Raw genomic sequence first — 13,935 nt, 5'->3', positions numbered from 1 at the left:
ACTTACACCATCACTGTACTCTCAGGGCTTCTAGGCCTCTCCATCTGGCCTGCAGTCAATTTTTTTTTACATGGCTATCTAACCCATTTAGAGTATGAGTTCCTTGACAGTAGGGATTATCTTGTTTTTTCTATTTGTAGTCCCAGAAGTTAGCACATAATAAATACTTAATTTTTAAAAATTCATTTCATTTCGAGTTTTGTCTCCTGGGCATATAATGCCCCCCCCCCCAGATGCCACAAAGTGATTGTCTTATCTATTAAAAAAAAAGGTTATGAGACAAAGATGGTATGTACCCCCAAACTAGGTACCTGCCCCAGAGAGCCCTATGTGTCTACCTTCTTCCCCATGGACTTTCCCATCATAGTTATTGATCAGTTCTTCAATGAAAGTTTCATCTTCTTCTTTAACCTCATCTCCCATGTAGGGAATATTGCACAAAACAGTCTCATCTTCCACCTGCAAACAAACCAGACCAGGCTTATTCTACTAAGAAGGCATTTCTGTCCCTGTAGCTACTTCTTCCTATATGGGAATCCACCGATCCTCTCCAATGGAGGGGAAGGGTGTAGGAAGGGAGAGGAAGAAAGGGAAGGAACAGAGCACTTCAAGATACTTTTGGTCACTCAGGGCATTCTGTGTATAGAAGAATGGCCACTGGAATGCTACTTCCAAAAAAGCCTATTCACTTTTAAAGTGAGGGGTACTCAATAGTAAGCTTAGAATCAGTATTAGTATTATTAGTAATACTACCACTACCCAAGTGTCTTTATGTAGACACTTATTTTTCAAAGCATCAACACCCCCAAAATCTTGCTTCATCCTCACACATCTGTGTGGCAGAGAGGCAATGCAGATTCACCCACAGGGCAGTACAATTGGCTTACATAGAGACTTTTCAAAAAATAGAGGGAGACAAATGAAAAAGAGAAGCCCCAAAGATCAGAAATGAAATGGGCATCCAAGTGGCAAAAGCTGGGCAAACATACAACTTCTGGACTGTCTATAAAATGGAGGAAGGCTAACCTGACCTACAATAAAATACTTATTAGTACTCCTATTAATCACTATAACCTGAGAAGCACTGTGTGCATCAGAGAACTGCAGGTGTTTTCTGGTTATAAACAACAGAGAAAAGCTACTGGGGCTTAGGAATGACTAATTATTCTTAAACCATTTCCCAAGTATTGAAAAGCATACTTTTAGGTTGTGATTTCTTCTCTCAGAGTAGACTTCCAACTAGAGTAGGATATGATTCAATCTATCACCAAACAGATAAGCAATTCCAGCAACTAAAGATGAGCCAAGATCAGTTTTTACAAAGTATATGAATAGAGCTGGAAGCAAAAAGATACAGATGAAAAGATTATAGATTTATGTGTAGCAGTAATCGTTCTTGCTTCCATACCCTTCTGCCTTTAGGCAACTCAGAAAGGACTGTTCCACTAGCAGAAGTTATTATTTATCCCTCAGGGAATCTGATTTGTTGGAAAAATTAACCTATACCCAACTTTCTACCTATGCCATATAATGCCATAAAGAAATTTATTGCTCAGTATCATTCCTCCCAGAAAGCTAGTTAGAAAGCAATTATGAAGCATAGTTCTGACAGTTCAGAAGAAAACAAGTTTAAAAATTTTTTCAGTTTCTCTTTTGTAGGAGGTTAATAACAATATTGTCTTGTTCATCTTTGGTGTGTTAAATATTAGGGAAAATGTCACCTTCAGAGGAGTTTTGCCACATAAGCACCAATTATTCATAGTTTAAGCACATGTCATGATGCTTCTACTACATACCATGAAATTTTGCTGGAGAGGAGACCAGGAATACATGATGGGTACCAATGCAACTGTATTCAGAGATCTCATTAACATATCCTGGCTGTCAAATCCTGGAAAATTGCTTTCTACAGTACACTGTAATACAAGTAAGCAAATATACAGTTAGGAGGTGATGCATACAGTCTTCAGTGGACCCTACGTTTCCTTTCATATTCTAAATACGTCTTTCATATCTTTCTGGTCTTCTAACTTTATTACATGTATCTATAACAGCTCTTGCAACAAACTGTTCCTAATGTGTGATTTAAGTATCAATGTATCAATGAACAGTTTCTTCCTCAGGTACTTAAGTAAGCAAAAGTGAGGGTAAAGGTTTTATATCAATATCTTAGTTAACCTAAACTGGATGTCCTGGACTTCAGGAGATACAGTCTAGAATGCAGTATGCACACCAGCAAAACAAAGGATTATAAAGGTAGATCCCTGAATGTGCTAGGATATCAACTCTGAAATGTTTTCTTTGAATACTAAAAAGCAAGGTTGGCATCCTCTATACAGATAAAAAGAGGCAAAACCATGGTCCCATCTGTTTCTGGTCAAATGACATTTAAAAATTAAAATACTTTCAAAAATTTCCTCTTTTTATATGATAAACTCTGCTATCCATACTAATGGAAATGAAGAGTTCAGAACTAGACTGGATTATCAAAAATCAATTTCTATTTGTCTTGAAAAAATAATCATTCCCTCCTTCATTCCAGAAACAGACTTGCCATTCTAGTTATATTTTGTTCAGGTTAATATAATAAAAATTAGTTGGTATTTCCTAAGCATACTTCAACTGACAAGAAAAAGTGCCCTAAGTGGTAAGAGGAAGTTAACTTGTTAAAACCTAGTTTCAGAAAAATGCACAGATGAAGACCTGAATAAAATAGCTATCATAAAGTATTTCTTATTCACTGATTCCCCATAAATTATACATACATAGTAGGACATAGGTTCATGGGAACTAACTTTGTAAGAGATCTCAGGTTTCCAAACTTTCTCATTTTATATTTGAGAAAACAGAGGCCCAGAGAGAGAACTGATTTATCTGGGATCACAAAGGTTGTAAGCAGTTTATCTGGAAGTCAATGAATATCTGATCATCCAAAAGTATTCTTTCTATTCTATGGTCCCTCTAGGATAGCTGAGGAGTAGGAAGGAGGGCTGAGCCACCATTCTATGGAGAAAAGAAATGTTTCCCTCTAAGAAACCCATTAAGCTGAATCAATTTTGGGCACCAAAAGTACCTTTTTGAGGAAAGGATGCCCACTCACAGGCTTCATCAATTGAACAGGCTGGATTCGGAGCCTCTTCCAGTCTTCATTGAGGATCTGAGTTTTTTCTTGAACTTTTGCAAAATTGGCCACAAACAGGGCCTAGTGAAGCCAAGGGAAGGGCTTATTACTTTAGATTTCAAAATAAGAGTATTTAAAAAAAAAAAAACACCCTTCAATTACCCCACATTAGCTCAGTAACTCAAAATTAAAAAATAAAACCTTAGTAGTCATCCAAATATAACTTCAAAATTAACTTTTAAAAAAGGTCTTTTTATAAGTACTTTCTTCCCTTACCTTTGCACCCATATTTGCCTGAAACCGTTTGAGCTGTCGAAGTCGCATATACTCAGACTTAACTTTTCTCTTCCAGTAAGTGATACATTTGGAGGTGGGAGAATTTGGGATATCCATTTTGCTATAATGAAAAGAGACAAGCATCAGGGAATGAACATTTTCATTGCCTAGAAAACAGAATACTCCCTAAAGCTAAACAGATGTGGTCAGTCATGTTTTCATTCCTAATTAAATCTATCCAGAAAAAAATACTAATTGCAGACACTTAATCCCTTGGGTCCAATTAAAACAGTTTCCATTCAAATAGCTGTTCTTTAAAATTGATGCCATAAGTGGGTTGAGTTCAAATTTTTAAGGGGTTTCTTTCCATTTACTTCTCAAGATTTTCCCTCACAGTAAGCACCCAAATTATTTTTAAGTTTGAGGGTCCACACTCCTGAATAACAAAATTCTTTAGTAAACCGGATTAAATATCAAAGTATGCTATCAAAAGAATATGAAGTTGTTCAGGCTAACACTCTTGAATAATACATTGAGATTAAACCCATAGGTGTCCAACTAATAAAGATAGGTTATTAAAATGTATGATCTTAGTTCTCAATTATATTATTAGAAAGGGTAATGGATTTGAAACCAAAAGACTAGGATTTGGTTACCAGCTCAGAAGTTATTGATTTACCTGTTCAACTTTGGGCAAGCCACTTTCCCTCTTTGGTCCTCAGTTTTCTTACCTACAAAACAAGGGAGCTTGGATCATCTTTAAGGTTACTTTGGAAGTTCTATCAGGAAGCAGGCAGAAGAATTGAGTGTGAGGCTGCATAAGTCTGTTGGAGGTAGCAGTCTAGAGGTATCTATTACAAACTTCAATACTTTCTATGTCTTTCACAGTGGAACTGCAAGGAAAACTGGGAACTTTTATGGGGTCACTTAAATTCAGGGGCCACTAGATAGCACAGTAGATAGATTACCAGGATTGAATTCAATCTGACCTCAAACATTTCCTATCTATGTGACCCTGGGCAAGTAACTTAACCCCAATTGCCTAAAAATTACTTCTTTTCTACCTTGGAACTGATTCTTATTGATTCTAAGACAGATGGTAAAGGTTTTTATTTTTTCAGAAAGAAAATTAAACTCTTGAAAAAATGGAATCCCATCAGATACTCAGAAGGAGGCTAATCCAGTATTTACCAGATTTAAAGACTTTTACCAGTATTTTTTTTTTGCATGAGTCAAGATCTCAAATATTCTCTAGAGAACTCACAAATACATACTCTATAACAAAAGACATTATTCCAGCCATATGTGACTAAGCTGCTGCAACTCCCAACCCATCATATTTCTCTAATTCAGGTCCAGTTAGCATGACCCACCATCACTTTAGAACATAAGCAAATATGAACAATTATCACAACCTCATGACCTTACTAGAACCTAGAGAATAATGGTGGCTAACTAGCTTTCTCAACTCAGTTCATTTCATGCTTTTAAATTCCTGAAAACATTATAGCATCAGCTATGAAAAAGGCTGTCAGACTTGGGAGAACCATTAAGATTCTTACTACATCAGGAGACTGAGGCTGAATGGAAACACAAAAATAAGGGCATTTCTTTCTTTTTCTTCTTTTTTTGGTAAGGATATTTCTGTCAAGTGTAAATTTCAAAACATAACAAACTTCAAAGGATATCAAATTTTTAGGCCTAATTTTTTGTTTTCTTATAACTTTTTATACATTTTAGGATTTAATTTCCATTTCCAATAAAGTTTTTAAGTATTGGTATGTCCTCCCATGTGGAAAAACTAATACCCAATAAAACAGTAGTATTTAAAGCCCATATATCCTATTCAGTGCTTTAAAGACACAAGTTTATTTTTGTATTTGTATTTCAAAAGAAATATAACTAAATTGATGAGTCTAATATTATGGCAAATCTGGTGAATCATAAAGTTTTAATAGAAAGAAAGCAATTTTTTTTAAAAGGCACCAGTTATTTTTTTTAAGGTTAAAAAAGGAGCAATTTAATTATTACAGTGTACAGAGTGCTCTATGAAGTTATTAAAAAAGTGAAAAAAAATAGTGCATTAAATTGCTGCAGTCTTTACATTGTAAAAATAAAAGTTAAGTTAATAAAAGTATGAAAAAAGCCATTCACAAAGCCAGCTGTCTGTAGTGAATAGACCAGCTAAATTGTAGTATTTGGGAAATACTTATAAAGCTGTATTTAAAAAAAAAACTATTTATAAAAATGAAAGCAGCATGCATATCCAAAGCTCTTCCTTTCTCTTAGTTGACAAATGTTTAGGTAAAAATCAAAAGCTTAATATTCATCTTTCATTAAATTAGGTGAAACAAACTAGCAAAGCCCACTAGATCTGGTCACTCAAAAGAAAAGGCACCATTTAAAATCTATCATGAGCTCAAATTAATTTCTAAAAAAAGTAAAATAAAATAACAAGATCTAATTTCTGAATTATATAACCTCCCTTTTCAAATCCTTCTCAAAATACAGAGTCCAAATAAGGTGAGAGAAGAAAGATCCCCCCCCCAAGTTATATAATTACTGAAGTATGAAAATATGTGTCACTTACAGTTAACTTCTGGTTCTTAGGATAAGTTCTCATGTACTTTCTACCAAGGCAAGCAGACTGACAGATGGCTCTTTATGATGCAAACGTTAGAATCTGGATTCAAATTCTAACTCTGCTACTTACTAGCTATGTGATCTTGGACAAGTCACTCAACCTCTCTGGGCTTTACCAATAAAATGATGGGGGTTGGATGTAATGATTTTTAGGCCCATTCAAAATCCTATAATTCTTGGTTCTGAACCAGAACAGAAAAGTTTCTCTCTAAAAGCAAAGGAAATTTCCATCTAAACCGCATTACAAAGTTTTAATATCATCAGAATGCAGCACTACATACCAACACACTGATTTCAAATTTCTATTCCTCTGCTGCTCCTTTTGGAATTCATTTCTCCTTTTCTTTTTGGGATGCATGAGCCATTTAGAATCAGAGATCAACTCATATGGGGGGAAAATGTGCCTAGCATCATTGGTGCTGAAAAGGGGAGTTATTTTGAAGAGATGAATGTTACAGATGGTGCCATAGAAAACCAGCAAGGGCAGTATCAGTATTTTTTGCTGGGGAAAAAAAGGAGCTAAAAATGATGTTATAAAAGAAATATGGCTTCCCATAGTTAGGGAGATAAACAAGATATAATAAACACAATGCAATGTATATAAATAATTGTTATCAGTTTTATTTTTAATAAACCATTTATTAGATCAGACAATATACAAATGTGTCAATGAGCTTTAACCAACCACAATATAAATTTAGCCATATTTCCCCCTTTACAATCAAGGTATTCTTGAATCTTTTGTCTATGAACCAGTATTTATTTGATTTGTATTTTTAACTGGGGGTTGTCAATGTCCCTAAAGATTGATCTGACAGTTATACAGCTCCACACAATGTTTTGAGAAGGAAAGCCATCCTGCTTGGAAGAAACAGACTTAATAATGAAAATAGAAGAAAAAAAGAAAAAAGTCATAACAAAAAGCCATCAAATAAGTCAAGGCAAAATTAAGTCAAGGCAAAAAATCAAAACCCAAAATAGGTATAGAAATATTCATATTTCAATTGGAATATATTTTTAGTCCTTTAGACTTGCAAAAAAAATCTGGCATTCTAGCTGAGTGCTAGCTAGTCTGACAAGTTTTTATAAACAACTTTTATTCCTATACTGCAAATGCTCACTTTTCAAATTAAAAATAATCTCTAAAATACAGTGATTGTGGTCATTAAGGAATCTCAATTCTAGCATGGTTTCCAAGAAATACTTAATTTTACTGTTAAAAATCTGAAGATGATTCTAATTTTTATAATGCCAGTGAAATGTAAATTAGAAATTTGCTAATGAGAAGCCTCATGGTGCTAATCAAAGACTGTATCCTATGTACAGGGCAATTCTCTATAAGAAAAGAAAGCTTTCATTCCTCATCCTGTAAAAACTCACGACTTCCAAGTCAAAGACTAAATCTGAAAAAAAGTCTCTCACTTAGAATTAGAGAAAGATTTCTTGAAATTGGGGGCACATAGTTAGAAAGCAATAGTATAAAATATTGCAATTTGTGACATTGGAACATCAATACATATGTTTCAAAACTGAGTAGTTTTTTCAAACATTTAAAGATACCCTTCGTAGGAATACCTTATTGGCTATAGGCACAGCTTAATGGGGTTGCTACTTTTTTTCTTGTTTTAAGTAATTTTATTAATCATCAAGCTAAAGTGGGCAGGGGGCAGTTTTTACTATGAGACTTTTTAAAAATTTCCATCTCTCATTCTTTCTTCTTTTCTTGGTAGAGTTTCAGAGCTCTGTGTCATGGATCTTTCTTGAACCAGACATGAGCCACAGGGGACAACTTGTACCTGTAAAGAGCTCTAATATCACACAGAATTTAATTATTTTTGTAGCAATCACCAGTCAGTGTTCCAGTTCCAACCAACTCTGGGGCTGTCTAATATATCTCTTAAATTAATCTCCAAAATGTTAGTTGATGACTCTTTCATAATATACCATCTTCTTTTGAAATCATATTTAACAAAAGGATTCTACAAAGTGCATCTCAAAACTTAAGCTTGTAACTTCTAAACACAAAACAAAGCTTTACTAAAATGAAGCTTAGAATAACAAGGCCATTACTACTCACTGCTTACAATCCTCTGTGCTTCATTTTCCTCATCTGTGAAATCAGAAAGTTATATACAGTGGTACCTTGATACACGTGTACCACTTTAAGTTATGAGCAATTCGAGATAAAAGCAGTCAGGATCCGGATTTTTTGCTTTCAGTCACAAGTCTGAAGAGGATGAGATAAAATTAAACAATTTATTGAAAAGACACACCCAGAAAAACTTGCAACAAGTCTTGCCTTGGAGCTGTATTGAGGACAACTGTTTCACACATTATTGAAAAGTTCTGAAAGGGAGGAAGAAACAAACTTTGATGAAAAGGTTTTTGTTGAAATGGCCTCTAAATGAAATCGAGGAAAGTGTGGCAAAACAGCCAACATTCAATGAAGAAAATGATGGCAATTAAGTAAAATTTAAAAATAGCCATTAAGTTTAGCAATAATGTTACATAAGTAATGTATAAGGTTAATTTTGCATTTAAATTAATTTTGTTAATTTTGCATTGTATCATTAGGTGTGTAGAGAGTAAGTTATGTTAAGCAATAGCACAGAAAATGAAAACCTTCTCTGCCAGCATTTTTGCCTGACCTTGAAGGTAAATAACATTTCATAAGCAAGTTTATTTCTTTACATTCTTTTTTGTTATCTATAAATATATTTGTTATTTATAAAGTACATTTTCATATTTAAAAGTATATAAAACAAAAAAATCCAGATTAATTGCATTTCCATTAATTTAAATGGGGAAATTCGATTTGACACACAAGCAAATTGAGCTTGGCCATGGAATGAATTGAACTTGTGTGTCAAGATACCACTGTATATATAACATATATCATATATGCCAAGTATAGATATATATATATGTATTTATATATATATATATATCTCACAGACTGTGGTCATGAAAGAGCTTTGTAAGAAAATTATAATATGCCATGTGCACTAAACATTCCTACACCTGAAATAAAGATACTAAATTTAAAGGTTTGACATCGGACACAAAAGTTCAGAAACAAGACTCAAAACATCTTGACAGGTCCCAAATGATCCTCAGTACAAAGTTTAATATTTACTGAGTCTCTTATCCAATGAACAAAGAGTTTTAGTAAACTTATCATGCAGCCATGGATGTGCCAGAGCACAATAAATTCTTTAAACTTAAACTACCTTCTAAGGGGAACTCTGAATCTAAGACATTAAAGTTCTTATTAATAATAGAGAAAAAGTAGGATGCTCACATATTTTTTTTTAAACCCTCCAAGGCAGAAGAGTGGTAAGGGCTAGGCAATGGGGGTCAAGTGACTTGCCCAGGGTCACACACTCACATATTTTTTAAAGAAACCTCTGAGGTCCTAAGTAATTTTTTCTGAGAAGACTTCCATATAAAGACAATCCAATCATTAGGGTAGTTAATCCATGGCCCCTCTTCTTTCCTATGTTTCTTGATACCAATGTTGTTGTTGCTGCTCTACCTTCCAAACAAGACCACAGAGGCCATGCCTGGGAGAATCAAGACCCTCTTTGTACTTCTTAGATCCTCATCTTCATTATTAGCAGACTTCATACTGTCCCCCACCCTTTACCTAAGAAGTGGAGAGGGAAGATCAATGGACTGCTCTATTGTTCTATTTATCATCTTTATGACTTCCCAGAACCATAATCCACAATCATTAGAACATAATCTTCTTGGGGAGAGGGACTACCTTGTTTTTCCACACAAATTAAGTGCCTAATAAATTCTTTTCATTAATATATTAACTTATTCAACTTTCTGGCTTTGGCTTTTCTAAATTTACTTAGGAAACAGCACAAAATTTAAGCTCAATAATCCTGTTAAACCAAAGGAAATAGGTCTGACTATAATTTTCTCATCCTTCACTCTCAGATATGTGCAAAGCACTGTGTAAAACTTAAGGTGCTATATAAATACTAGCTATTATTGTTATCATAGTTTTTCTTTAGATTGTAAGCTCATTGTGGGTATGAACTGTCTTTCTTTTTATTAATTGTATTATCCTGTGCTAAGCACAATACCTGGCACATAGATATTTAATAAATGTTTATTTGGTCAGATTCTCTGTCTTAAAATGACACAACAGGTGTACAAGAATACAAAATAATCAACCTTCCCTACACACACACACACAAAAGAGGGAAAACTTACAATTCAAAAATTCACAAAATTTAATGGTGGAAAGGGATCATGGTGATCACCCCAGTACACTAAGCCAAGAACCAGGACGACTATGCTACCAAATCTTGTTCAGCCACTAATGGACTGTGTGACTGGGCAGGTCATTTCACCTCTGAGTCTCAACTTCCTCATCTGTAGCATGAAAGAACTAGCTAGATTCAGCATTCTTCCTTTTGGCTCTAAAATTATTTTTGGTTCCTTTATTTTAATAGAAGAGGAAAGCAAAAGACCTGGCTCCACTACACCACATTCATAATGGCATTTAACACAGGCTTTGACAATAACAAGATTGTATATCTGAACACAGCACATTCCTAGATGGTAAGTGTTTCCCCTCCAAATACAAATGAGTCCTCCCACATATAAGGACTCCCTCTAGTGCCTTCACCACTATAATCTCTCCATAGTTTTGCAGAGACAGATTCCCTAAAAGAAAATCTAGGGAAGGAGACATACCATTATAATTAGTCGCTGCTGACCTAGTGCTCTACTAAGCGGCTCACCTACACTAGTAAAACAACTTTATAGTGGGTCTTGCTGTCTCAAGTTTCTCCCCACTACAATCCATTCTCCAGTCAGCTGCCAAAATGATTTTCTTAAAGTTCAAGTTTGACAATGTAACACCCTCCCCACCCCCCACCCCTAATAAACTAATCAGTGGTTTTCTATTACCTCCAGGAACAAATATAAAATTTTCAATTAGGTACTTAAAGTCCTTCACAATCTGATCTCTTCCTATCTTGCCAGTCTTTTAACCTCACTCCTCTCCACGCTTTCTAAAAGCCAGCTATATTGGCCTACTTGTTCCTCAAATATAACAGGCCACTTCCAAATCTGTGCTTCCTCCCTAAAGGAGAAAGATGTTCTCCAGGTTTGAAATGCTACCCCTCTTCATTTCCTGGCTTCCTTCAAGACTCAGCTCAAATGCCATCTTCTTTGGGAAGCCTTTCTGACTGCCCACAGTTACTAACTAGTACCTTTCCTTTGGAATCACCTTGCAGATACAATGTATATATCTTGTGTCAATATTTACTACTTTTTTTAAACCTTTACCTTCTGTCTTGGAAACAATACCAATATAGGTTCCATGGCAGAAGAGTGGTAAAGGTTAAGCAAGTAGGTTAAGTGACTTGCCCAGGGTCACACAGCTAGGAAGTGTCTGAGAGCAGATTTGAACACAGGACCTCTTATCTACAAGCCTGGCTCTATCCACTGAGCTGTCCCCAATAGTTATTCCTTGATGGTAAGGACCTTATTTTAACCTTTCTTTGCATCCCCAAAGATACCAGGTGCACTTAGGACAATCATCTAGGCCTTTAAGTTTATATGATGTGCTTATTGATTATTTTTTAAAAACACTTTGCTTTTAAACAGTCAACATTCTGCTGGGGATAGAGTATATACTCAACATAATTTAAAGAGAAAGAATACAACTTGGGGATATTATCCAGAGCTTCCATATAGACTATGAAACCTAAAAGATAAAAGCTTTTGAGAGTCATAGTACAGGAACAATCACAATCCAGGAATGGTAGAGGATAGTCTGTAGGAATATATAGTAGAAGATGAAATGCTGAGTTTGGGAACGAGGAACTAATTTCCCAATTTAATGTAGAGTACATGAAATGTGGCTGGTAAAGTAGACTGAAGCCAGACTGTGAAGGGTATTAAACACAAGAGTTTGCATTTGAGGGCAGGTAGGTAGGCCATTAGAGAGCCAGCAAGCAATCAGAAGGACTTGGATTCAAATATGACCTCAAGACACGTACTAGCTATGTGACCCCGGGCAAGTTTCTTAATCCTCATTGCCTAGCTAGTCCTTACCGCTCTTCTGTCTTGAAACCAATACACAGTATTGATTCTAAGACGGAAGGTAAGAGTTTTTTTTAAAAAAGAGACGAGTACCTGAAGTAAAGCAGTGATGTTCAAGTGGAGACCGGAACTCACACACATAAAAATCTTTGAACGATTTCAGGCCCTCTTTCATTCAAAGCCTAAACACACATACCCCTCCCTAGCATACACTCATCTTTTACCTGTTATGCCCTTCGACCTGCAAAGTGGAATCCTCCTCAGAGAAAACTTCCTTATTCCCTAAAAGAATCTCATTTTCCCATACATTCCACTTTCACCCTTTTATTCTCTCCACAGGGATCTTCCCTTAAATTACCTCCCCCCAATCCGGGGCGTCCCTTAAAGAACTCACTTCCTTTTCTATGGGACGCCCCGGCTGCGGGCCACCTACAAGCACCTGGCGCGCCCCGCCCATTCCCCCCGCCCCCTGGGGACTCTCCTCCGCACCTCCCTCCCATTGCCCCTACTCCAAACAACTCTTCTCTCCCACTTCATCGCGCGCCCCGCCCCCACTAGTTGATCCTCTCCTCGAGGCCGGACACCTCCTCCACGCCCCTCACGGGCCCTCCTCCTCTCGCGCCCCAGGGGTTTTCCCCTTCCCACTCGCGCGATCCTCTTTCCTCACAGCCCGGAACCAGGGGCCTCCCCATCACAAACGAGGCCAGGCAGGCTGTCGCCCTCAGCCCACGTCTCCACCCCCCAACCCCCGGCCCCTCGACCGGCTCCCCCGCCCCTCTCCGCAAAACCCCAGCTCGCCCAGCCCCCGGACTTGTTTACTCACTCATCTTCCATCCCTAGTCTCAGGAACCCAGCACCCTGGACGCATGCGTACTTCTCGCCCCGCCCCTGCCCACCGCGCAGCCTTCTTTTCTGCGCTTGCTCTGCGCCTGCGTATGCGGGGTCGACTTCGAAGGCCTTCTTTTAGTGCTGGAACTTCTTTGCGCCCTGCGAACGTCGGGGCCCAGGCTCGGACGCATAGCGCTCCACCACCACCACACCGCCACACACCACCACACCGCCCCAGACTCCCGACCCCTTCCAATTCAGGGATTCTGGATAGGGTGAAGCAGATCCACCGAGGGAGGAAGACTTTCGGTTAATTTACTAGAGACACCCTTCCCCCCCCCCCCAGCGCCTAGGAGGCACTAAATTCCTACAGTAACCCAATACACGTGATATGTCATTAGACTGCGAACTCCCTGAGAACCGGGACTAGCTTGTTACTTCCCTAATTGTATCCCGGATGATTTGCACATAGTAAGAGGTTAATAAATGCTTCAGGAAGGATGTGAGTGGAGGGCCCCAAGTGTGGGGAGGATCCTGCCTGTGATAAAGTCAAGGCTATCCTTGTGTGTGGCTGGAAGAGAGACAGAGTAGAGATCTGCCTATTCCCCCAGCTCCAAGGGAGATTTTCATTCCTGCCAAGAGGGCAAGCAAGAAGTTGGAACCAGAAGTCACCAAAATGCTCTCTTCAGAGAGAGGAGGTATTAGAAGTATATCAATCTGTTCCCTTAAATATTGATGGCTTTGGGGTCTACTCTATCCCATCCAGGGTCATAAAGTTAGAAAGTGTTTGAGGTCACATTTGAACCCAGGACCTTCTTTCTCCCTACCTAGATCTCTATCCATTGAGCCACCTAGCTGCCCTTGCCAGATTAATCTTTCTAAAGAATGAGTGTCAAATCTAAACTCAGACACTTCCAAACTGTGATCCTGGGCATGTCACTTGAACCTGATTGCCTAGCCCTTGCTGTTCTTTCTTGGAATTGACATTAACACAGAAA

General features: G+C 37.4%; 1 protein-coding gene across 14 annotated transcripts in view; it reads right to left on the bottom strand.

Annotated features, from left to right (window-relative positions):
• Positions 1 to 13,293, bottom strand: part of EZH1 (enhancer of zeste 1 polycomb repressive complex 2 subunit) — a 56,123-nt gene extending 42,830 nt beyond the window's left edge. For 2 of the 14 annotated variants that reach the window (XR_008916358.1, XM_007482161.3), the window contains exons 1-6: positions 12,933 to 13,018; positions 4,077 to 4,128; positions 3,398 to 3,518; positions 3,074 to 3,202; positions 1,797 to 1,916; positions 312 to 459 (exon numbers count right to left, since the gene is read on the bottom strand). Coding sequence is in view for 13 of the 14 variants with exons in the window: in XM_007482161.3 (XP_007482223.2) it covers positions 312 to 459; positions 1,797 to 1,916; positions 3,074 to 3,202; positions 3,398 to 3,518; positions 4,077 to 4,128; positions 12,933 to 12,936 (574 nt within the window). In the remaining variant the exon portion in view is untranslated. Of the gene's footprint in view, positions 1 to 311; positions 460 to 1,200; positions 1,338 to 1,796; positions 1,917 to 3,073; positions 3,203 to 3,397; positions 3,519 to 4,076; positions 4,129 to 5,987; positions 6,296 to 6,321; positions 8,093 to 8,117; positions 8,808 to 12,333; positions 12,533 to 12,932 lie in introns of those variants that run through there. The other 12 variants (XM_056816702.1, XM_001362916.4, XM_007482162.3 and 9 more) reach the window with 11 other exon arrangements.
• Between the last annotated feature and the right edge of the window lie 642 nt (positions 13,294 to 13,935).

The sequence above is a fragment of the Monodelphis domestica genome, chromosome 2 (genome assembly GCF_027887165.1).
Source record: "Monodelphis domestica isolate mMonDom1 chromosome 2, mMonDom1.pri, whole genome shotgun sequence".
NCBI lineage: Eukaryota > Metazoa > Chordata > Mammalia > Didelphimorphia > Didelphidae > Monodelphis > Monodelphis domestica.
Note: the sequence above shows the minus strand (reverse complement) of the source record. Positions and strands in the feature narration are given on the sequence as shown.